The sequence below is a fragment of the Drosophila nasuta genome, chromosome 2R, assembly GCF_023558535.2.
Source record: "Drosophila nasuta strain 15112-1781.00 chromosome 2R, ASM2355853v1, whole genome shotgun sequence".
NCBI classification, from domain to species: Eukaryota; Metazoa; Arthropoda; class Insecta; order Diptera; family Drosophilidae; genus Drosophila; species Drosophila nasuta.
The window spans coordinates 14,503,540-14,525,404 of NC_083456.1; the positions used below are offsets into that span (position 1 = coordinate 14,503,540).

The 21,865-nt window shown below is 42.0% G+C and overlaps 4 protein-coding genes across 4 annotated transcripts; all 4 read left to right on the top strand.

The window, feature by feature from the left end:
- Nucleotides 1-13,628: 13,628 nt before the first annotated feature.
- LOC132786797 (ubiquitin-conjugating enzyme E2 G1) lies at nucleotides 13,629-14,490 on the top strand. Its single transcript, XM_060793453.1, has 2 exons — nucleotides 13,629-13,806; nucleotides 13,889-14,490. Exon 2 carries the CDS (start codon nucleotides 13,897-13,899, stop codon nucleotides 14,398-14,400), a length of 504 nt encoding a protein of 167 aa, XP_060649436.1. The 5' UTR covers nucleotides 13,629-13,806; nucleotides 13,889-13,896; the 3' UTR covers nucleotides 14,401-14,490.
- Nucleotides 14,491-19,342: 4,852 nt separating this feature from the next.
- LOC132787131 (low molecular weight phosphotyrosine protein phosphatase 2) lies at nucleotides 19,343-20,086 on the top strand. Its single transcript, XM_060794034.1, has 3 exons — nucleotides 19,343-19,482; nucleotides 19,547-19,905; nucleotides 19,960-20,086. Exons 1-3 carry the CDS (start codon nucleotides 19,437-19,439, stop codon nucleotides 20,056-20,058), a joined length of 504 nt encoding a protein of 167 aa, XP_060650017.1. The 5' UTR covers nucleotides 19,343-19,436; the 3' UTR covers nucleotides 20,059-20,086.
- A 37-nt stretch (nucleotides 20,087-20,123) lies between these two features.
- On the top strand, nucleotides 20,124-20,871 carry LOC132787130 (low molecular weight phosphotyrosine protein phosphatase 1). The gene is made up of 3 exons (XM_060794033.1): nucleotides 20,124-20,250; nucleotides 20,309-20,658; nucleotides 20,717-20,871. Exons 1-3 carry the CDS (start codon nucleotides 20,124-20,126, stop codon nucleotides 20,801-20,803), a joined length of 564 nt encoding a protein of 187 aa, XP_060650016.1. The 3' UTR covers nucleotides 20,804-20,871.
- Nucleotides 20,872-20,965: 94 nt separating this feature from the next.
- Nucleotides 20,966-21,830, top strand: LOC132787132 (low molecular weight phosphotyrosine protein phosphatase 1). Its single transcript, XM_060794035.1, has 4 exons — nucleotides 20,966-21,063; nucleotides 21,119-21,303; nucleotides 21,356-21,529; nucleotides 21,592-21,830. The coding sequence occupies exons 1-4, from the start codon at nucleotides 21,039-21,041 to the stop codon at nucleotides 21,679-21,681; spliced, it is 474 nt and encodes a 157-aa protein (XP_060650018.1). The 5' UTR covers nucleotides 20,966-21,038; the 3' UTR covers nucleotides 21,682-21,830.
- Nucleotides 21,831-21,865: the final 35 nt, after the last annotated feature.

Here is a 21,865-nt window from a genome sequence, read left to right on the forward strand (position 1 = left end):
TACAGTTCGTATGTGAGCTCGGCACCACAAACAGGACTCTTGGCTGGAGTAGGAGCCAAGTGAGCGAGTGAAAGCTTCTCGAGTGAAAGCTCGCTCTCTTTAGCTAAAAAGCTGCGCGGGTTGTCACAGCAGTTGCTGCTTACAAATAAAGCGTAGCATAAACATTGAGTTGCACTCAAATTAAGTTGCTTGAGCGCAGGCTTCAACTTCAGCCGTGTGTGTGTGTGTGTGTGTGTAAGAGTGTTTATTTTGTGTTTATGCATTAAGGATAGAGCTTTTATTTCTAATTTGGCGCAGGCAGTTAGCAGCAAAAAACACCGGCAGCATGAAAAAACAGAGCTGCTAATGTTGATGTATTTGTTGTTACTGTAGGGCAAAGCTCAGTGCTGCAATCCAATTGATGGTTAGCTAATGAAAATGGCTTAAAGCATTACCGCCGCCGTTTTGCCAGCAAAATATTGAATATTCGGCTTTAGGCGCTGCGTGCAAGGCCATAAAAATCTGTGTTAATATATGTTTATCTTACTCCCATATCTACAACTCTATGTGGTGTTGTCTCTAATTAGCATCAGCACAACGCATGTGAGACCAATTATCTAAACTTAGCAGGCCAATAACTCAAGTCAACTCACCTTAGGGGCCAATACACAAACGTATGGTAATCAATGTGGGGCCAATAAATTTAGGCGCTGCTTCGCTGCTCCATTGTCGCAAACTGCAAAGAGACACGAACAAAGAGAGAGAGAGAGAGAAAGGGATTGATTAGTATGCAGTTCATATATATTGAGAATGGGGAGAAGTCAACTGAGAAATCGTGTAAGCGACGCGTATGTCAATTAAAAGCCTATAACAACAAACCAAACAACACACACAACACAAGGCAACAAAACACACAACATAACACGGATATGGGCAAAGAGCAAAGCAGAAATCAACTTGGGCTTCCAGTTCCAGAAATCGTTGCACGCAAATGCAAAACAAAAGCCAGAGGCATGTCAAAAAGGCGTGGCAAGCAAGCACAGCAAGCAAGCCAGCAAGCGGTGGCAGGCAATTTGGTCACACAAGTCACGTGCAACCGAGAAGGCAAAAACGACAAAACGCGTTTCAAATAGTGCCGCACAAGAAGTCGCAACACATTTAGTTTTTGAATTGGAGAAGGAAAAATGTTGCCTAAAAGTGCATTTCAAAGAGAGAAAGAGAGCCCAGAAACGCTTTAATATATTTGTATAGTTTAATAGCAATTAAACAATTTGGTCAACTTATGATATTAGTGCAATTGTGGACAACAATTTTGCAATTGAAAGAGCTCTCTCACAGCTAATTAGCCCGGCAGGCCTCCAAGCCTCATCAAAGTGCAATTTACTTTTTCTGCAAGTGCATATGAATGTGTGTGTGTGTGTGTGTGCAATTGAAAACAATTAGCAAAGTGTGCAGGAGATTTAGAGCGGAATGTCATAGCCCTAATTGCCCAAGCACACACAGTCACAACGAGGCGCAAATTTAATGCCGGAGACATGCAAAAATTACATCCTCAATTTCAGTGGCAATAGAGCTTTGACTCTCTGTCTCTGAACTGTATAACGTATAGAGTTGTGCTCGGGTTGGTGGCAGTTGCTGCTGCGGTAGTTGCAATGCCACTGGCAGCGCACAAATTCAATAAACAAGGCGCTCGTGCGGGCCCGGACACTCTGTCTCTGTCCCCAATGGCTCTATTGCTCCCTGGACTGTTGTGTGTATTTGTGTGTGTGCGTGTCCTGTGCATGCATCGAAGCATGCTGTCTCCAAGGGTTTGCCTGGCGGCGACAATGTTGTTGTTGTTGTTGCTGCTGCTTCTGCTTCTGCCCTAAAACCAAAACAAAATCAATTGCAGACAACTCGGCTGCTGTCGCCTCTGCGCTCGAATGTAGGCAATATAAATTTGGCCAGCAGCTTGCACATACACGCACACATACGTATTGAGCCATTAGAGTTGCGGACAGTTCGGCAGCAGCTGCACCAACGACAACAACAACTACAATAAGAACAGCAATAAATTCAATCGAATTCCACACACTCTGGCCACACATGCGTGTGGGTTAGGCCCATCAATTCACCAGCACCCCACAAATTGTGCGGTGCACTCAAGTGAAGCCGGCAACTGCCACCCAGTTGACCAGTTCTCCACTCCAATTCTCTTCTCTTCCGAGCTGTACACGCTCCATTGGCGCGCCACATTCACATTTGCCAGCGAACGCCAATTACATAGTCGCTGCCCTCGACTTGCTGTGAAGCTCTGCAAACTGTAGTTGAAGTTGGTCTCTTCCACGTGGCCACATGGCGGTCGTTTAAAGGTGGCAATTGATTGTCGTTTGCTTTAATGAAGACAACCGCCAGTTCCGGCTGTCCAAGTGTGGCCACACACAACACACACCCGCCCACCCCCAAACTGAGTCCTTTTGGGCCGGGTTAACTGAGTTCCTTGAACTCTTCGCACTTGTGAACACATGTCAATCCAGCAGCCTAATGCATAATTAAGTGCATAAAGCTGGAATCTCTATGTGTGCGTGTGTGTATGTGTGTGTGTGTGTGTGTGTGTGGGGATGATGCGCTGCACTTAAGTTTAACTATGCGTAAAACATGCTTCAGTGCCCCGTTCCCCTCCGCTTTAAGCACATACACACACACAAAAGTCTGCATGCAAACAACTGACATACTTAAAGTTGCAGCTTCACTCGCAACTCTTCTTGGCGACTCATTTGAAGCGCTGGCAAATGCAAAAGTCACGTTCCGAATTGGCCAAACCGCAAACGTTTTCGCATTTGACATTTTCCGTGCTGTGTCATCTGCTTCCCAACAACAACAACAACCACAACAGCAACTCTATATAGCATTAAGCCGTTGGCGGTAAATAGTAAATTGTTCGATTTATGTTCACAAATTGCGCTTGACTTCCGTTCGTTTATTCGTTCGTTCGTTGCTTTTGTTGTTGTTGTTGCCCCTCAGGCAACATTTACATTCAGCTTGTGCATCACACAACAATCACATTGTGGCTTCTTGCGATTGATTTGTCGCAAACTGCGGTTGCAAGATTTTTGTTTTCTATTCGCATCAATCAGAGGCAACATCATTTTCACATTATGCCACAACAAGCAAGCCGACGATGGAAAGGGAACTGTTGTTGTTGGGGTCTATAAAGTGGGTCAAAAGGTGATTTTACCCGCTAGACACTTTTTATTGTGTCTCCCTCTTTGGCAAATTGCCAACCGCATCAAGGTTTTTTTCTTCTTCTCTTCTGTATTTGTGTGGCATTTAACCTAGACTGGCAGTTTTGTGAAAATGCCAAAGCAGAGTTTCCCATCAATTCCATTTGCTAAATTCGATTGCTTGCAATTTGCTGATGATGATACGATGCGTCGCACATCACATCACATCAACAACAGCAACACCAACTGCAACACCTTGAGAGAGTAGAAAAGCATAAATCATGACGTGCAGCTAAACTTGAACTTGATCTTGAAAATTGTGTTATTATGTAGTTCCATTTGCCCGGCCATGCATGACTTTCCGCCCATTCTCTGTATGATTATATCATACATTTTCCTACGCATTTCCACTCCACTTAATGGCAAATTACGAATTACATATGTATCTGTGGCCACATGACTTTTCTCTGTGCTACTAGTGCTTTGTTTGCATACACTTGACTTCAAAAGAGATTGTTGACTAAACGGAATTAAAATTTCCAAATTAAGAAACTCGATTTATTATAGTTTGGTATCATTAATAATCTATGTTTAGTTGTGCATGCCAATTAAATTAAATTATATATTAAATATTGTAATGTACAATTTTGTATATAGCGTATTTAACTGTCGGCTTGGCTATACTTTGCTTTTCAGCGCTGTTAAACGTTCAACGCCTGTTCGCTGTTGCATGTCGCTTTGTTGTTGTTATCTGTGCTGCTGCCGCTTTGCTTTTGTTGTTGCATGTTTGAATGTGCATATATATTTTAGTGTATATAGTATGCGAGACAAACACACACAATTAGAGCGCTCAAAGCCGCGTAACACTCGCAAAATGCCGGCAGTTCCCTCGACTGCTAAATGAGCAGCTGTAGTTGCTGTTGTGTTTAGAATTTTTGCATTTACCATTAGGTTTTGCTTTTTTCGTGTTCTTTTTTTTTGTTTAGAATTTAGCGAATGTGTCGCATGCTGTGCCAGTTCTCTCGTTGCTTTCGATTTCAAATGCACTGACATTATTTATGGGGTGACAACATGGCGCATACGTAATGTGCGCACAAGCACGATCTTTGCTTTATTTTGCAGTACAGTGTTTGATCAATTTAGTTGCCTCTACTAGTTTTTTTTGTTTTCGAGTCTTGCACAATTTATTGGCTTTGCACCTGCAGCCAGTTTGCTGCGATCCGCTGATCGATTGTAGCGATTGCTTTGTGCACTTCGTGCAGCTGTAATGTCGCAATTCCATAGAGAGTCAGAGCGGGAGGAGGGAAGAGACTAGTCTACGCTAACAGTTTTTTTGTGTTTTCCTATGCAGGTCCGTTATTTCCATGCGCCACGCTTCATTAAGCAATTTCATGCTTGATCAGCACATTTCGCCGAAGCTTTGAATTACGTTAATGGAGACAACAAATGCGAGCGCAATAAATATATCTTGGTAATAAGTCAACAAAATTTTCGCAAGTAATCAGCAGTTTTCGTATTCAGCGCAGACACAATTTCTCCCCAAAACAAAAGCAAATCAAGTGCAAGCACGTCACCTAAAATCACGTTACAGTCAGATCTTAATTATAATTGAAGCTAACCAAATGTCAGCGTCAAATAATCAGTGGCAATCGCAACAAAATACACGAAACTCAAATGGAAAAAAGTTAACTATACGCGAACAACAGATACTCTATTTACTTGTCACAAAACAATGTAAAAATGCACTTTAAAAGCGAGAGTTTGAAGTATCTGGAGTTGCTGGCACTTTGTCATGCGATGCCGCCTGACACGGACTCCCACTTCAACACGAGATGCCGCGAGACAATAACAAGCGGCGCCTGCAAGAATTGGCGGCAATTTGCAACGAAATTGCCAGCTACAACAGCTACAACAGCAGCAACAGCAACTTGGACAGCAGCTGGCTGACTGGGCATTTAGTAATCTAAGGCACATTGCTGTCAGCATTTTAAGGAGGGGAAAGGTTCGTTGCTTGCAACATGCGATGCGGCACACTTACTTATCAACACACATGCACTGAAATTGTGCCAAGCTGATAAGCGACAAATATAAATTTGTTGCCCTTTCAATGTAGGGCAGCCCAGGCAGCGAGTTGACATGATCTGTCAATAGTTTCTATAATGTTGCAGCATCGAACGCGTTCAAATGGCTGACAAAACACAAGCAAATGCAATAACATCAAATGCCACACAACAACTTCATTTAATAACATAAAGCGATTGCTGATGGGCAATGTGTGGCTGAGAGGTTACAAGTTCAGAAGAGACAAGGAGGAAGAGGGTGACGAGCGACATTTCCGACCACAAAACAATTCCGGCGGACTCACCCGATGCGCCCCGCCCAGTTTTCAGTTATGTTTGCCCAGCGGAGCAATGAATCACAAACAGCGGCCCAAACCAACCACGACTGTTACATGGGGCAACTGCAACAAATCGATCAAACTTCAACAAAGTTGCAACGCGTAGTTGCCATTCTAATATCGTATATAGAAATTGATAGTGGAGAGAGCGAGAGATAGAGGGAGTGAGGAGAGGAAAGAGACCGCACTATGCACTATGCTGTCAATATTCATAAACTCAAATCCCATTTGGGGGGAAATGCAAACGAAACGAGACGAATTTTATTCGTGGCGCATTTGGTATAAATGCCGTTTACATATTGAAATGTCGAAATGAAAATCTGTGCAAATGGAAAGTCGCAGCGCACACACACTCAAGTAAAAGTGTGTGTGCTTGTGTGTTATGTGGCTTTATGGCATTCCCATGTGTGCTTAAGGGTTTTTGGCCTAAACTTGTTGTAAAAAAAAAACGACATAAGCAGCACAGAGAAAGAGAGGCTGTGTTGCAAGCTTTAAAAGAGTTGCCCAAAAACGAGTTTTGTACTCGTTTTAAGGCCTCAAATCAATGCGGTAGAGTTGTTGGCTCTGATTCTCGCTGCTGCACAAATAATTGTGTATACATTTTTTTTTTTTTTTTTTTTTTGGTGACCCAATTTATGACAACGGGCAGTACAACAAAAGCAACAAATTACTGCGGCATGTCGCCACGCCTCAGCCCGCATTTAATGCCACGCCCGCAGTGCGTATTTGAGGCGTGTGGTTTTTTATTTTTCTTATTGATTTTGTCGCGGCTGCGACGCAAAGTCAAAGTTGCTTGGCTCTGCCTGGTCTGTGGTGCAACCACACAGAAAGTGCTCGTAAGTTGCGCTTGAGCAACTTTTGCCACACGTTAAAGTTTAGGTTTTTTTCTTGCGTTTAGTTAAGCAAAGTGGCAACTGTAGGCCAATAACTTTCAAATGGCCCAAGTTTGAAAGTTTTGAGCAAGCGGCCATTGAATGTTTGCCAATTACCGCAGCGTATACACAATTCATGCGAACTGGTCACACTGGCACTGCACCGATTCAATTAAACTTTGGCTTCACGCTTTCGATCAAGCATACGACGCGTTGGCCCGCCAACTCGCAGTGAAAGTGGCAACGCAAAGTGACCACTGGCCAACCAGTTACAGGTAATTGTACTTGCAACTTGCAACTTGCAACCAGTTAGTGTGCGCAGTGTCAAGTGCAATGCCAATTGTGGTCAGTGAACCGTCAACAACAAAGTAGAAGGCAATGTGCCTTTCAATTTCCAATTGGCTCAGGTGCATTCGATTGATTTTCACTCGCATCGCATTGCATTGCATCGCATCACTCGATTGACCTCCAAGTTCAACGGCACTTCAACGGCAACCTGAGACGCAATGCAATGTTGCAATGTTGCTTCTATGAATTAATTGAAATCGAAACCTTTTGGGGTGGTCGAGCGAATGCTGCTCTCATTTTCCCCTAACTCGCATCGCTTCCCATCTCATCTCATCTTGGCTCGTCTCGTCTTGTCTGATATGGTGTGGCCTGGTCTGGTGCATTAATCTGGCACAAGCACGAGCTGCAAGAACAATAGAGTGCAGACTGCAGTCGCGTTCGACCGGGACGTGAATGCCGCTGGCTGTTGCCGCTTAGTTGCATTCGCTGCCGCTGCAGCAGCAACAGCAACAAACAACAAGAGCAACTAGCAAAGACGCCTCACGCTTGGCCAACGCTGCGTGATGAAGTGGCCGTGTCTCTTGTTTGCTCGTTCTTTAGCTGTATATATACATAACCATACATATAAATTGCATTTACAGCATGTACAAAATTGGCACATTTTACTCTCGTTTCAACAAGTTGAGAGCGTAACGAAATGGAACGCACGCCCCGAGCACAGGAAATGATACAAAATAAAAATCAATATAATTCTATATTAATTGGTGCAATGTTAACTATCAGTTATCAGCTTTTTTTATGCTCAATCGATGTTGTCGTGTTCTTCTCGCTATTCAAGTTGAGTAACGGCAAATACGTTGACTAAATCGCAGCTTAACCCAATTGTTGCTGGGCTATTTGGGACAGCATAATCAGCTTTTAGACCACAATAATCAGCAGCAGCCACTTGATGGCTGCGCACCTGATTGCGGAGATCTTAAGATCTTATCCATCAACATTGCCCTGAACTTTGAAAGGCTAAACAAAGAGTGTAACTCAATGTTTAGACAACACAACACAACTCGAGGGCCACGTATCAATGTTGATTTCCGCCCAAATGTTATTTTTATGACTTCTTTGAGACATTCCCACAGGGCTTACAAGCCGAACACTGACTTCAACTCCAACTTCGACTTGGACTCAGTTTTAAAGTCAGTTTGCTGCGTCACATGAAAAACAATGAAATGAAATGAAAGCAAACGGGTCAGTTTTGAATAATTTATAGCTAAAGCTGATGTTGGGTCCGGCATTTGTATGTGTTTGTGTTATATAGAAATGCTAATTTGAAAACGAAACTGAGACGCGATTTGTAAGGCGAATGAGCGATGTCAAAAGAAAGTTAATTAGGCGAACGTCTTCAGTCCTCAGCACTCGGCGTTGCATGGGGCATTGTCTAGGAGGCAGCTGCAACATTGCCTGGGGCAATGTCAAGGGTTCGTCTTAGAGTTTTAATTGGTAGCAGGTGAAGCAGATACTCGCAATGCTCGACTGCCTTTTCGTCCGAGAGGGCAGAGGGAAACAAATGCAAATACGATGTCGGTAATTGTGTGAATAAAAGTCAACAATTTGTGGCCGATGCTGTTGGCAGCACGCAAACAAATCTTGACAACAAGTTGCCCCTGTCTTTTCCCCCTTTCCCTCCTCTCTGACCCTCACTCTCTCTCTAGTCTGTTGTCTTGTCCCTTCCGCGAGTGAGTTGTTGATGTTGTTTCGCTGCTGCGGCGGCAAATGAAAATGAATTCATTTCATAAAGTTGACGCCGCTGGGAAACCAGAAGAAATTAGCATAGTTTTTGCTTTAAAGGCCAACTTTGCTTCCTGTTCCAAGATTCGCAAAATAAGTAAGTGAGGCACAGCACAGCACAGCACAGCACTCGGCTGGCTGGCATAGTTCATTAACTTGGCATAGTGCAATCTCCGCGCCAACTGAAAGTGAATTTCACTTTTTTTTCACTCGCGCAATTTGAAGTTCAACGAGCGCGCCATAAAAATGCAAAACCTCAACCCAACACAGCAGCAAACAGATTGGAGTGTAATGCATCTTTTGTGGGGCATACTAAGAAACCAGTTGAATAATAACCAAGTCAGCCATGTCTCTGCTCTTCACCCTCTGCGCTTCCTCTTCACTATCTTCGGTCGTTTTTCGGCAGCAGGGAAATTGCAAATTACCGGCATATAACCTGCGGGTCCAAAATGCTCCAAAGGCCCTTTTCCCAGTTCGCAGTGATGTTGAAGGCATTAATTTAAATTTTTGTTAAAATACTTTCACTGCCTGTTTGCTGTTGACTCTCTGCGGGTATTCGATTGTAGTTCATAATTACAACAATAGCGCAAAAAAAGTTATTTATACGAAATATCGCCAGCTAACCAGACACTTTTTATAAACTAATTGAATAGATAAATAATATCTAATGGATGGCTATTGGAAATACAAATCTGATTTCATTTGGAGAAACTCTCGTGCACACAACAATACTCGTCAAATTAGTAACAATTTCATTTGAAGCTGTGCAACAACAGTAATGTGCATTATGCGTACACACACAAACACATTTTAAAAGGCAATAACAATCAAAGGCATAACAAAGAGTCAACGCCATGCCACGTAATTAAATGTAAAGACTGTGCCATTATAGCCTCTCTGCTCCCAATGCGCCTCGGCCCACAATAAAACTTTAACCAACAAAAAAAGCAATAAGTTGAGGTTCAACACAAAAAATATATATGGAGTCGAAACGCTTTTCGCAAGCAAACGAGCTGTCATTAAATTTAATAAGCACTTTTTAGGCCAAGCTTGGATTTTTCAAGCCCGCCCGAAGAAAAACTGGACAAAAAAAAACAAACACAAAAAAAATGACAACAAAAGCGACAAGCGAAGCGTTTTCAAAATGAAATGGTCTGGCAAAAATATGAAAACAAATACGAAAAAAAATAATAACCCAAACGAAATACAATGAGAGAAGAAATAAAAGTAGTACTTGTAGCATTATTTTAAGTTCTTTTCCTGCTTTTCCTATCAACTACTTTTCTTCGAAAAGTAAATGAACTTTAAGCACGCCGCCGCCGCCATCTAACGGCTCATTTGGCTCGCTCGGCTCTGGAGCCCAGACGTCGCCAAGGTGGCTTACTTTTGTCTATGTCAATGCGGCGATGGCTATTACGAAATGTTTTTATGCCAACATTACGTAGAACAGGCCCCGAAACCCGTTAAGGCAGCAGCAAATTGAGTTATTAACTACCTAAACTTGATCCAAATGACTTAAAGCCCAGGCGCAAAAGACAGCACACAAAACAAAATGCGCTTTTAAACGCAGTCTTCTACATACAACAATTCCCAACCTTCCCTGGAGCTGTGCACAATTGGAGCACTGTTGACGGAAACGCTCATTACGGACCACACCGACGCAACTGCGACGCGGCGGGGCACAGTTGATGATGCCGGCGTCTTTGTGTGTGCACCAGATCTAGATCTGTGCAACTGCAACAGCATCAGCGACTGTAACTGCAACTGCATTGAAATGCAGCTCACGATGCTGCTGGCACTTGGCATGGCCAAAAAGGTAAGCGCAGAAAAGCGCGTCCGTTTTATTGTCGTTGAATATAATAAAAAATAATAATTATAAAACATGCAACAAACAAGGAAAACAGTTCGAGTCGACTAATATATACTCTCTAATTTGCTGCTTGGCTTGAGATTAGATCTTTATTAATCAAAGTGGACTTAAAGATACTCTTTAGAGTCCAAAGACTTTAGCTGTCTAATTAAATCGCCACAATTTGCTGCATCGCTTAAGATTAGATCTTTAATTTGCCGTCAACGTTCGTCACGGTTGCCCTCTATTGAGGAACTACGTGTGTGTGTGTGTGTGTATGTGTGTGTGTGTGCTATACCCTCTTGAGTTTATAGCGTAGATCATAAAGAAAAAACAACGTATAATATCGCGTTGCAGTGCAAAACTACAGAATTCAGAATTTTTTTCGCATTCAGTGCACATGAGTGCACATCAACATGCCCTGTCCTCCACTTGCAACTCCAACTCCGACTCCATTTCGCACTCCCACTTGCAGCCCAGTCCAACTCCAATTGCAAACTCCTGCTACAGTTCTGGTTTCAACTTTAGCAAAACTCAATGCTGCCACTTGTCGCGCTCCGTCCGCGCTGCACCCACCTCTCTCTCTCTCTATCTCTCTCTATATATATAAATGTATATATGGCGTAGTATAGTATAGTTCCAGTCAGTGGGACATAGTGCACTTGATGGCCGGGAGCAGAGCAGCAAACTCGCGAACTCAATTATAAAACGGCAATGGGAAAACGCATAAAATACATTAAAACTGCACGTGGATAGGAAACGAAACGAGACGAAAAGAAACGAAATGAAAGGAATGGACTGGAAAATAAATGAAAGGAAAGGAAACGAAACGAAAGGAAAGCCATGGAAAGGTTTTGTGTTGCATTTTCATTTATCGTGTTTTTTTTTTTGCTAACCGCCGCACAATTTATTTAGTTTTCTCTCCTCGCATTTCTTTTACATTTAAGCATTGTTCCATTATAAATGCTGGCAGAAGAAGCAGCCATAAATACTATGCGACTTATAAAGTATACGTAATGAAAAACTGTGCTGTGCTTAATGAAAGTTCACTTTGAAATGAATAGAGGGGCAAATGGGGGCAACAAATACTGAAAAGTATTGAAATGAATAAAAATATACATTCTAGCACTTGTTTGTCAAAGTTACCTTTGAGTTTTTAAAACGCAAAGCAACCATTAATTATAAACTAAGAACTAGAGCTAAGAAAGAACAACTGAGAAAGTTTTCAAATAACATGTAAAACAGATAAAAGTATATAACGAAAATTAAAGGTTAAGTCAATTTTGATCATAAGTAAAGAACTACAAGAATAAATCCAGTTTTATGATTCTTTATTGTAGAATTGAAAGGAAAATGTATAAAAGTATACAATGCTTTTAAAATAAGTTTTCTACTTCATCGTTGCCCAAGTTACCTACCGAATATACTGATATAAAAGCTAAGAACTAAGAAGGATTATTCAGTTTTATGAATTCTTTTATAGAATTAAGTTATAAATTCAAAATTTATATTCCAGTATTTTTCTTAGACAGCATTAACTGTAGTCTTCAATATGACATCGGGAAATGGAAATATAAGCTGACAACTAAAGAAATATTATTCAGTTTTATGAGAAGTCACAAAAAGTTGGTAAACAAATTAGGCACAGCTGTCCCTCGAGACGTAATATTGTCGTGTCGCAGACACTCTAGACACCACCAAAATATGAATCCATCAATCCGCCCTTATTTGCAATTTCAATAAGCGAAATGCGAGAGAGCGAGTCCCGAGAGAAAGATAGAAAGAGAGGGAGAGAATACAGAACCAATTCGAATTGATCGACGCCGGCAGCTGGCGGAGAAGAGAGAGAGAGAGAAGACAGCACTAGACAGCAACAACATGAGCAAGCAATTTGAGGCACGCAGCACAGCGTGGGCACCCAACGGCGACGCTTGAATGATGCACCTGCTCAGCAGACAAAAAAAGAAAAATAATAAAATACGATCCACAAAAATAAAATAACAAAAACAAAAAAAAAGAGAACGACTATTTCAATAGCAGACGGAGTTCAAGAGCGTGGGCTGGGAAACAAACGGACTCGAGTGACCGGTAGAGAAGTTCGCGTGATGCCGGAAATGCAATTGTCGCATTCGACTGCACGCCCACAAAATGACGACAACAACAACAACAACACGCCCTGGGATCAACCAGCATGGCAACAGCCAAAACTTTGACATTTTCACGTAACTGTGTGTGTGTGGGTGCATTAATGAAAATTGTTTGAAAATCAATTTAACAGAGAAGTCAATGCCATTTTATCTTTGCGCGACACTTTAACGAAATGGAAATTTGAGTTCTTCCCATTTGCTGGTGGCGGGAAGGCAACAACGCGCGTGTGGCTCTCAAATGTTGCACATTGTTTATAATTTGTTGCTGGCTTGTGCCAGTCGCAGTTGCAGTGCAACAACATGTGGCACTTAAATGGGCATGCCACGGGTCTTCAGCAACAACAAAAGCGGCAACAACAGCAACAACAACGACAGCTGTCAGTCTTATGTTGCGGCCAAACATGTTTAACGAGTACTGAATGCATCGAGTCCCATGTGCGCCTGTTAATTCTCGAAAAATGCGACTTACTCTCGTGTGGTTCTCGCTGTTGGCATTTGAAACGCAACATTTGCCAGGTAAATATTATTTTTATTATTTCGTTGTTGTTTTCGTTGTTTGAAAATGCACACATGCAAAGCGCATGGAATTTGTGAAAATTGCAACATGAAAAACTTGAAAAACCGGCAACGACTTTAAGCCAATGGGAAACGACGACAACGATGGCAAAAGCAACAGCAACAGCAAAAGGCAACTGCAAATGGCCCAAGTGGCAAACTGGCTAAGAGACATTAACAATTCACACATTTGTGGCAACATAATTTCAGTTAGCAGCCAAGAGGGGGGTCAGAGGGAGGCAGATGTAAATGCAATTGGCAAAAAACTTTGTCGAGTTGTCTGTGTGTCTGTGACGCGAAGGGAGAGAATGAGATACAAATGTGGTATATGAACATGCAACTCTAGGCAACTCGCCAGAGAGTCTGTGCCAACAATTGTACGCAATTACGAAAAGCCGAATCGGGCAACCAAAACCGTTGCCACAATTGTGGCAACATTCATAATGCATAATGCAAACAACAACAACAAGATAGTTTTGCATAGCTATCGCATAGCAATCATTCGGCTTTTGTCTAGCTGAACTCAATCGATTTTCTCAATAGAAAATAGAAAATTCTCAAAGAATTTCCATTACGAAATTCCTGTCAATGCTGTGTTTAAATAAAATCCACTGTCAATGTTACGTTGGCCGTAGCATTCAGCGTAGCTCAGCACTGTAAAAAGTGTACAAAAATTCCGAAAAAGAAACTAATCAGAAATCAACCAAAGGCGAGATTTTTGAACCAAATTGCAGTAAGTGTGACGTCAACAACAACAAGGAATGCCTGAAACAAAAAGTGAATACAATCAATAACATTAATTATCTGAAATTAAGCTAGTGCCATGTCTGAACTGCAAGCTTCGCTGCTGCTGAAGCGCCAACTTGCCGAATTGCAACGCAATCCCGTCGAGGGCTTCTCCGCAGGCCTTATCAGCGATGAGGACATCTTCAAGTGGGAAGTGGTCATCATTGGGCCACCGGATACACTCTATGAATGCGGCTGCTTCAAGGCCCATTTGATCTTTCCCAAAGAGTATCCATTGCGTCCGCCACGCATGAAATTCGTCACCGAAATCTGGCATCCAAATATCGAAAAGAATGGCGACGTGTGCATCTCGATTCTGCACGAACCGGGCGATGATAAGTGGGGATATGAGAAGGCCGAGGAGCGTTGGCTGCCCGTGCACACCGTGGAAACCATTTTGTTGTCGGTCATCTCTATGCTGACGGATCCCAATGATGAGTCAGCGGCCAATGTGGATGCGGCCAAGGAATGGCGCGAGGATTATGCTGAGTTCAAGCGCAAAGTAGCACGTTGTGTGCGTCGCAGCCAGGAGGAAGTCTAAAGATTTTACAAACTCTCCACATGAATTCAACACAAATACTCAACGGTCAACAATTCAAATAAAAAAATAAGTAAGCGTCTAACTTGCAAATCCCCTCGGATTGTCTGGAGAAGATTTTCGCAGCTGCCTTCGGCGAAAGTGTTAAACTTGTGGCTTTAATTAGCCAAGCAGCTGCTTGGCCGATACATGAAAAACCCGCTTCTCTAATTAGGCAAACATTGTCAGTCAACGCAGTATATGATTAGCCAGAATTTCTTTATGCCTGTGTGCCAATTCTGAGCCGACGCCTGTCAGCATTAATTGAACTTAATCGTTCCGAGAGTGAAGCGACTCGAGACTTGGGCGGCTGCCTCATCGCACTCGGTTGCCTGGCGATGGCGATGGCGATAACGATGACTATAGCCATAGCTTTGGCTATGTCTCTGGGTCAATCTTAAGCCGTGTGCTTAATAGGCTTAGACGCTTCGCTGACACACTTGCAAAGATTTGTGCTAACATTTTGCCTTGACTGTAAGCAGCGTTAGCCACTTGATGGCTGCTTTATTTACTTCTACTTCACATGCCAGCAACCAACAACAGCTAAGCAAAAACAAAATGTGTGACAACAACAATAAGTAAGCTGGGAGTCCAGGTGATTCGGGCACGGCACATGGCAGCCAAACGACTCTAAAATGTATTTGCTGAAAGCATTTTTGCGGTTAACTGAAACGGTTTTGTTGTTTTGCCTTTGTTGCCGTTGCTCTTGTTGTTGCTGCTGCCTTTGTTATTGTTTCTGTTCGTTATTGACAGCAGCAGCAACAAGTTTTGCATTTTGATTTTTGCACTGTTCCGGGCATTATGCGGTCATACCTTCACAACCACAACAAGTTCAAAAAAGCGCTGGTCACATTGACACATTGTTTAGCCATGACTCAAAAACAAATGTACATTTTAGATTGGCGATACAACGGACTTTATGGGTGTGTGACAAGACCGATCAAGAGAATGCCAGGCATAATATATTCATAAAAAAAAAACTCAAAGCCTCTAAAATTATGAATCAGCAGAAATATGTGAGTGATTTGGAAACTGGGTAAATAAGGCCATGCACCTACTTAAGAGTTACTCGAAGTCAACAACAGCAACAAATCAACTAAAAGAAACCAGTGAAAAATCAGCAAATCTTGGCGGCAGCAACTGTGGCAACAATAACAACAACACGACAAAATATGTAAGTAGTAAAAAGTAAAAAACGAAAACGAAAAGCTGAAGAAAAGAGCACAAAAACCTGCTTGAAAGATGGAACGAAAGACGCTTAAATCGTCGATGCTCCAATGATGTTGCTGCTGCTGCTGCTGCGACTGCTGCTGAGGTTCTTCATCACAGCAAAACTCACTCAGCCAGTAGAAATTGAATTGATGTTGCTGCTGCGATTGCTGTTGCTGCCACTACAGTTGCTGTTGTTGTTGTTGTTGTTGCTGTTGTTGTTGCTGGTGGTGGACAGGCAGAAACCGGCTCTGATCGTGTCTTGTCTTGTCTGTGGCTACCAAACGCACAAGCGTAAGCTGACTCCGCTCGCTGTGACTCTGACTCTGACTACTCGGCTACTCAGGAGGCTGGGTGTGGAGCCAAGACTTGAGCTAGGGCTGAGGCTGAGGCTGTGGCGAGGCCACAGAGAATGGCGTTTATAAATAGCATTCAATATGCAGTAACAAAAATCTCTCAACTGCAGTCAGTTAGTTACTTAGTTGCCAGAACCTCTGTCTCTCTCTCACTCTCTTTATCTGCCTCGAAGGGTCATCACAGGTAGCGACGTGCAGGTCATATTCATTAGCCGAGGGTGGAAAATCCCTCATCTTAGCGGCATCTAAACAGTTCAACTGCTGTTGATGCCGAGGAAATTTCGAAGAAAAGGGCGCCGCCAGTTTTGTACTTACCTACGTTACAAGTACAACTCCAATAGACCGCAGCACTGCAAGTGTGTGAGTGCGTGCGTGTGTATGCGTTAAGTAAATTCCAATATGCGCTGGGGCTGTGGTGTATCTTACAGATACATTGGCTCAGATACTGGTTTCTGATTTCGTAAAGAGTTAGTTTTAGCTTTTTTTGCTGTAACACTCGAGGCGAGAGTGAGACAAACAAAAACGATCGTGTGGGGAGAAAACCGCGTCGACAGTGAAATGTCGCTATTGGCCTGGCCTCCAATCCTGGCCTGGTCGTTGCTCCTGCGAGATGCGAGCTGCGCGAGATGAGTAATCCAAGTTGTGTTGATGAAGTGTGGTATCCGTTTTAAGTTCGCGTAGTTGGCGTTTGGTTAACACTTTTTTTTTAATTTTCCACAGAATCTTGTCGTTTCACAAAGTTGTTTATCTTGTCTAATACTTTGTACTTGTTAACAACATTTACACGCTTGATGATTTTGTCAGACATTAAAATTCACAAAAAAAGAACAACCAAATCGAAGAAACTACCTGACTCGACCGCCGCGTCATAAAACCAAACGCAAACACTGACGTTGCTTCTCGCTTCTTTTTTTGTTGTTGTTGCTGTTGTTATTGCTATGTGCGTATGCATGTATGTGTATGTATCTAAAAACACGCTACGTTTCGTTCTCTACGCGCTCACGTTCGTATTCGTTTCGACCGCTGACTCTCCACACACGTCCACCTGCGATGCCGTCTCAAAGTAAACTAAACCCAACTACGTTGAAAACAAGTTTCTGAATCCGCAGTCGCTGCCGCTGTCGCCGTCGGCGTCGCTGCCTCAGTTGCTGCCTCCGTTGCTGTTGCTGCTGCTGCTGCCGGCGCATACAAAGGCAGCCACAAACAGTCAAGCAACATAACAAGTCGATGCGAGATAAATGCACGCAGACACATGCACACTGCGCTAGCCAAATGCCAGGGGCGGATTACACTCAAGTGGGCCCAAGTGAGTAATTATGTTTGCTAGCAACAGAGCCTAGACATTTGCGTTAAGATTTCTTGTGAAGTTATACAAAGTTTTTGATTTAATATTCATTAAAATAATGTTATAATTTATGTATGTTATTTATGGTTGAGAAGTTCATTGGGAATTAAGCTATTTCTTGGGCTTTACATTTTTTTGAAAGCTGTTATAATTTTTAATTTCTTTTAATTTTGTAATATAATATTTAGAAATCTTTTATATTTTTATTTTTATATTTTACTAACCGTGTGTAAATTTCATTTGGTTTTTTTACGGTTTCATTTTTTTTAATAAATGCGCGCCTGTTTGGAGTTGCATCAACAATGTTGCTGGCGTCGCTCGCTGTTGCTGACGCTTGTTGTTGCCGGCTTTTTGGCTGCGATGCTTTTGTGTCGCGCTGGTCGTTGGCACTGCAGCACACCCACGCCTCCCCCCTCTATCAAAGAGCATCGCAGGGTAGTTTATCAGTACAAACAAACATACTACAGATACAGATATATGCATGTATCTTCCACCACTTCGACGTCCGTTTCGTATTTACATTTTACGGTACATATCGTATATGCCTGCAATGCCTGGCGCTAAATATTTGATGATGCTGCGGGGTAGAGCAATATGTAGATAGAGAGACAGTTGAATTGACAAACAGACAGCTAAATAGAAAGACTGCTAGGTTAGCAGTCTTAGCTTTTCCGCTTTTCATTTGCCCATTTGCGAGTGCAAAATGGCTGATGCTTCGGCCATGTTTGCAGACATTTTGCCATTTAGAATTTACCATTTATCATTTGGTCATATTTGTCTGCACTTCAATGGTTGCCTTTATCAGTTATCCGCTGTTGTCGTTGTCGTTGCTTTTGCTGCTTCAGCTGCTGCCTCATTTGCACTTGAAAAACCGTCTTGGCCTCAAGTCTGTTTATTTGCCGGTACACTCGTATTTGCACTGACTGTTTGCTGCTGCTGATAATGCAGCTGACATCCTTTATCTTATCTAAGCAGACGTCATCGTTGTGAGATAGCAATGTCAACGCCTACAATTCGCCGCCCAACGCATACCAATGAGATGTTGTTGTAGCTGTCGATGTTGTTGCCGTTGCTGTTGATGCATATGTCTCTGCATTTCCATTTGCATTTTCAATTGTCAATTGTTGAGGACGCACTGCAGCAACGCCTGCCCTGCCATGGAATTTGCATGTACTCACATGTAAGAAGACGAGTGCGATACGAGTTGTTGTTACATTTGTCTGCACTACGACAAGCTCACTTTGATGCCATCAGCAAAGGCAACACCCCTCCATCCCACTCTCACGTCCCAATCCCAACCACACCCCCAACAAGCTAAAAAAGTTGGCAAAGTTTATGTACGTCTGGCTTTTGTTTGTGTATGTGTTCCTTTATTTTTTGTGCTGTGTAAAATTTGCATAAAACTTAGTTTTTTTCGTTTCTCGTACTTGAAGTTCTCATTCTTGAAGCTGCCTGGTCAACGACTTTATGCACAATCTGCACTTGGACCACTCAACCAACCTCCAGCGATGTCAGCGTAAAGTCATTACAATTTTGGAGAATCTGTCGCGCTCTTGTTGAGGTCCTGCACCTGCAACCAGCCACCCAAACAACCATAAGAAGCTGCTGCATATTCATTTCGCAAAAGTTTACAAAGCTTATGTTAATACAAATGATTTCGTTGGTAGCCTCTAATGGTTTCTCGGCCAACTGAACTTTAATTCAATGTTAATAGTTCAACTTGTGTGAAGTGCAGTTCTAGACTTAGACCGTTAAAAAGTCTTTCAAGATGTGCAAGGGGGGGGAAACTCAACTCACTTGACACAGCATAAAAATAACTGTGTTTAGATGAAACACCTCTCGAAGGAGCTACATCGAAGCCCTTCCGGCTTCCGACTCACTTCACTGCACACTCGGCACATGTTTACTTAAGACTTAAGACTCACACTCAGAACAGCATCCGAATCAAAGATTTACGACTTGGAAATACCCTTCAAAACTCTCTTGACAGCTTGTAAACAAATTCAACAATTGAACGCCTTAATTATAGAAAAAATCAGCGTTGTAGTAAATAAATATCAAGTTCAAATATCAGAAAAAAAAAAAAAAACATGAATACAACCGAAAATTCTAAAAATGTGCTTATGGTGTGCACTGGTACCTAACGCTTACTTTAATTTAAGTTAATTGAATTTAATATGATAGTGAAACTCACCCGCAGATAACATTAGTCGATCGCCTATAGCGGAGGCGGTTTTAAGAGATGTCATTTCTAAAGAGGGACTCCAAGAGGAGTGGCAAGTGGACAGCGCTGCTATTGAAGGTTGGCATTTGGGCGAGAAGCCCGATCCGAGGGCATTAAGTGTGCTGGGCCATCACAAAATTAAGTATAATGACTGCGCTCGTCGCCTGGACATCGATGATTTCGAAAAGTTTGACTACATACTCGGAATGGATCCAAGTAATATGGCCTCATTGAGGCTGTTAAAACCGCACTATTCCAACTCGAAATTGCTTTTGCTGAGTGACTTTCTGTTTGGCTTCAAGACAAACAACCGATGCATTGAAGATCCCTACTATGTAAATAAATTCTACAACGACTTAGAATCCAATAAACTACTATATTTTTTGCAGGAAATTGGTGAGGATTCTTTCGAAAAGATTTACGACCAATGTCAATTTGCGTGCTCCAACTTTTTGAAACAAGCGCGCCACAATCAAATTATTATTTAGCTGTAGTCGTTCCGCACTATTGACGGGTTAACGCCAGCTGATAAACGGCGCTGCCAACTTGTTGTATGAGCGTTAGTGTTGAAAAGCGACATTGTGCGGCAATTGAAGAAGAAGACAATCAACAATATAAAATTAAGCGTATAAATTGTGTTCATTTTAAAATGACAAAGAAAATATTAATGATTTGTCTTGGTAATAAATTGCATTCTCACCGTGTAAAAACAATTCTTGATTTGGGTTTCCTCCTTAGGCAACATTTGCCGCTCGCCTATTGCCGAAGTTGTGATGGTCGATGTCGTAGCCAAGGCGAAGGTCAGCGATGTCGTTGTGGACAGCGCCGCCATCGGTTCGTGGCATGTGGGTAATCGAGCTGATCCTCGAGCTTTGAGCACACTGCAGCAGCATGGACTGAAGAGCACGCATATTGTGCGTCAAATAAAGAAGCAGGACTTCGATGAGTTCGATTACATCTTCGGCATGGATGAGGAAAACATGAGCGAGCTGCGGCGGCTGGCGCCCAAAGGTTCGAAGGCGGAGTTGCTCATGCTGGGTGACTTTGGCTTGCCCAAGGAAAAGCGTATTATCGAGGATCCCTATTATGTAAGTTTAATATAGGCAAAATTGTTAGCCAACTTTTTGAAAACTATTTCTCTTGCAGCAAAGAGGCGCTGAGGGATTCGAAGTGGCTTATCAGCAGTGTGTTGTGGCCTGTCAAGCATTCCTACAGCAGCGACTGCAAAAATAGTTAAACAATATAATTAAGTGTTTGTAGTAAATTGATTACAATAATAAAAACTGCTATTAACATGAGCATGTTAACTGGTTTTTACCCGAATGTAAAGTACATACACATGATAATATATAGTATATAATGCACATGTATTCATCGCTGTGTCTATGAAAGTATTCTTTTGTGGTGAAATTCTGTTAGTGTGCAAAAATCGTTCTGGGAAATAGATTAATTCAATTGTTTGTCGACCATGAAAATTTTATTTGTGTGCTTAGGTAATTATAGAATAATTAAATTAAATTTATTATATAAAAAACATTAAATTAATAGGAAACACTTGTCGCTCACCCATGGCTGAAGCGATTTTAAGGCATCTCATAAATAAAATGCAATTACAAGATTGGCAAACAGATAGCGCTGGATTGAGAGATTGGAATGTTGGCTATGAAGCTCAGGGACGCGCTCAACACCTGTTGCAGCAACATGGTCTAAAGACAAAACATCTTAGCCGCATAGTAAGTATTACACTATTGAATTACCGCCAATATTAAATGTATTAACTTACAGATAACCGTGCAGGACTTCTATGAACATGATTATATATTTGGCATGGACGAGAACAATATATTGGAATTGGAGCAAATGGCCGAAAAGCTGCAACCACAGTCAAAATGTCGTATTATGCTTTTGGGTAGCTTTATCGGTCGCAAGGAAGATGAAATCATCGAGGATCCCTATTTTGTAATTATTAAAAAAAAAAATGATTTCAAGAATTTATGATTTTATTAATACCATTTTTGCAGAGCCGTGGAATGGGAAGCTTCCATGCAGCGTATGCCCAGATCCTGGAAAGTTGTCAGAACTTTGTGCAGCAACATCGCAGTTTAAATTAAACAATTAACTTATATTTTTTAATGAAAAAACAAAAATTGTATTGTATAATTAAACACTTCGTATCTGTTAAAATGGCGCCATGTTATTGTAACAGCATCAGCTGTTACTGCTCCCGATAACAGCGAAAAATCGATTAATGCTTTAAATACTAAATGCAATCGAAACCAGCACCTTTTCTTTTTC

What these genes read in the sequence shown, in the direction of transcription:
- LOC132787131 (XM_060794034.1), top strand. Translation starts at nt 19,437, where the DNA reads ATGAATACAACCGAAAATTCTAAAAATGTGCTTATGGTGTGCACTG. An exon ending in TGTGCTTATGGTGTGCACTG is followed by an intron (nt 19,483 to 19,546) that starts GTACCTAACGCT and finishes ACTCACCCGCAG; the next exon opens with ATAACATTAGTCGATCGCCT. An exon ending in GCATTGAAGATCCCTACTAT is followed by an intron (nt 19,906 to 19,959) that starts GTAAATAAATTC and finishes TATTTTTTGCAG; the next exon opens with GAAATTGGTGAGGATTCTTT.
- LOC132787132 (XM_060794035.1), top strand. Translation starts at nt 21,039, where the DNA reads ATGAAAATTTTATTTGTGTGCTTAG. An exon ending in CAAAACATCTTAGCCGCATA is followed by an intron (nt 21,304 to 21,355) that starts GTAAGTATTACA and finishes ATTAACTTACAG; the next exon opens with ATAACCGTGCAGGACTTCTA. An exon ending in TCATCGAGGATCCCTATTTT is followed by an intron (nt 21,530 to 21,591) that starts GTAATTATTAAA and finishes CCATTTTTGCAG; the next exon opens with AGCCGTGGAATGGGAAGCTT.
- LOC132786797 (XM_060793453.1), top strand. Translation starts at nt 13,897, where the DNA reads ATGTCTGAACTGCAAGCTTCGCTGCTGCTGAAGCGCCAACTTGCCGAA.
- LOC132787130 (XM_060794033.1), top strand. Translation starts at nt 20,124, where the DNA reads ATGAGCGTTAGTGTTGAAAAGCGACATTGTGCGGCAATTGAAGAAGAA. An exon ending in AATATTAATGATTTGTCTTG is followed by an intron (nt 20,251 to 20,308) that starts GTAATAAATTGC and finishes TTTCCTCCTTAG; the next exon opens with GCAACATTTGCCGCTCGCCT. An exon ending in TTATCGAGGATCCCTATTAT is followed by an intron (nt 20,659 to 20,716) that starts GTAAGTTTAATA and finishes TTTCTCTTGCAG; the next exon opens with CAAAGAGGCGCTGAGGGATT.